Here is a 1,014-nt window from a genome sequence, read left to right on the forward strand (position 1 = left end):
TAACCCTAACTGGAAGTTAGTTTTAATATTTTTAAAAATCTTGTTTGCTGGTATAAAGGGGTCTTAAGATGAAATTTAACTTCTTTTTAATCCCTAGATTCTGAGAAGTTACCTGACTTCTAAATCTAAACTATAAAACTTTTCTATTATCCTATGTTTCATTTTCGTGTAGAAACTGTTATGGGTATGAATATTACTTTCCTTGCCAAATAAATATAATTATAACCCTAACTGGAAGTTAGTTTTAATATTTTTAAAAATCTTGTTTGCTGGTATAAAGGGGTCTTAAGATGAAATTTAACTTCTTTTTAATCCCTTCTTATAGGATCAGATGACAACAATCTGAATTCCATCTTTTATGAACATTTAACTAGATCCCTGCAACACAGTCTCTGTGGTGATTTGCTACTAGGACGGTGGGGAAACTACAGTACAGGGGACTGTTTCATCCTTGCCTCTGACTATCTGAATGCATTAGTACACCTCATAGAGATAGGCAATGGTCTGATCACTTTCCAGCTGCGGGGACTTGAATTCAGAGGTAAGATATTCATTCACCTTTTTTTTCTTTAGCATATTCCTATGACATTTAAGTTTTATGTTTATATCTCAAAAGTTGTTATAAAATTAGATCTTTGAGGTTGTGGAGTGTGAAAAGTTGTTAAAGAGTAATTATTAGATTTTTCCCCCCCACAATTCATATTCTAAGAAGAATCGTTTTTACTATATGGCATCATGTGACTTGTTTTCCTGGAGATACTGAATTTCTGTTATAATTGTGTGTGTCCTCTTGCTGGTCCCTTTGTGGCCAGTGGCATAAATTTGTTAGATGGTTAGCAGCATAGAATGCTGAATTTTTGTGTAAGGGAGAGTAGTTAACCAAGTTACATTCATATAGACACCATACCTTTGTCCTCAATAATTTTGTTAATTGAAGTAAAATTCACACAACATAAAATTAACCACTTAAAGTTAAAAATTGCAAAGATGTGGAAACAACCCAAGTGCCCATCA

The 1,014-nt window shown here is 33.0% G+C and overlaps 1 protein-coding gene across 1 annotated transcript in view; it reads left to right on the forward strand.

The window, feature by feature from the left end:
• The window catches only part of PCNX (pecanex homolog (Drosophila)), a 188,010-nt gene that overhangs the window by 141,466 nt on the left and 45,530 nt on the right, over positions 1-1,014 (forward strand). Inside the window, 1 exon segment of the mRNA XM_012656049.1 lies at positions 326-541. Coding sequence (XP_012511503.1) covers positions 326-541 — 216 coding nt within the window.

Source organism: Propithecus coquereli, unplaced genomic scaffold, assembly GCF_000956105.1.
Source record: "Propithecus coquereli isolate 6110/MARCELLA unplaced genomic scaffold, Pcoq_1.0 Scaffold5, whole genome shotgun sequence".
In the NCBI taxonomy this organism is placed as follows: Eukaryota; Metazoa; Chordata; class Mammalia; order Primates; family Indriidae; genus Propithecus; species Propithecus coquereli.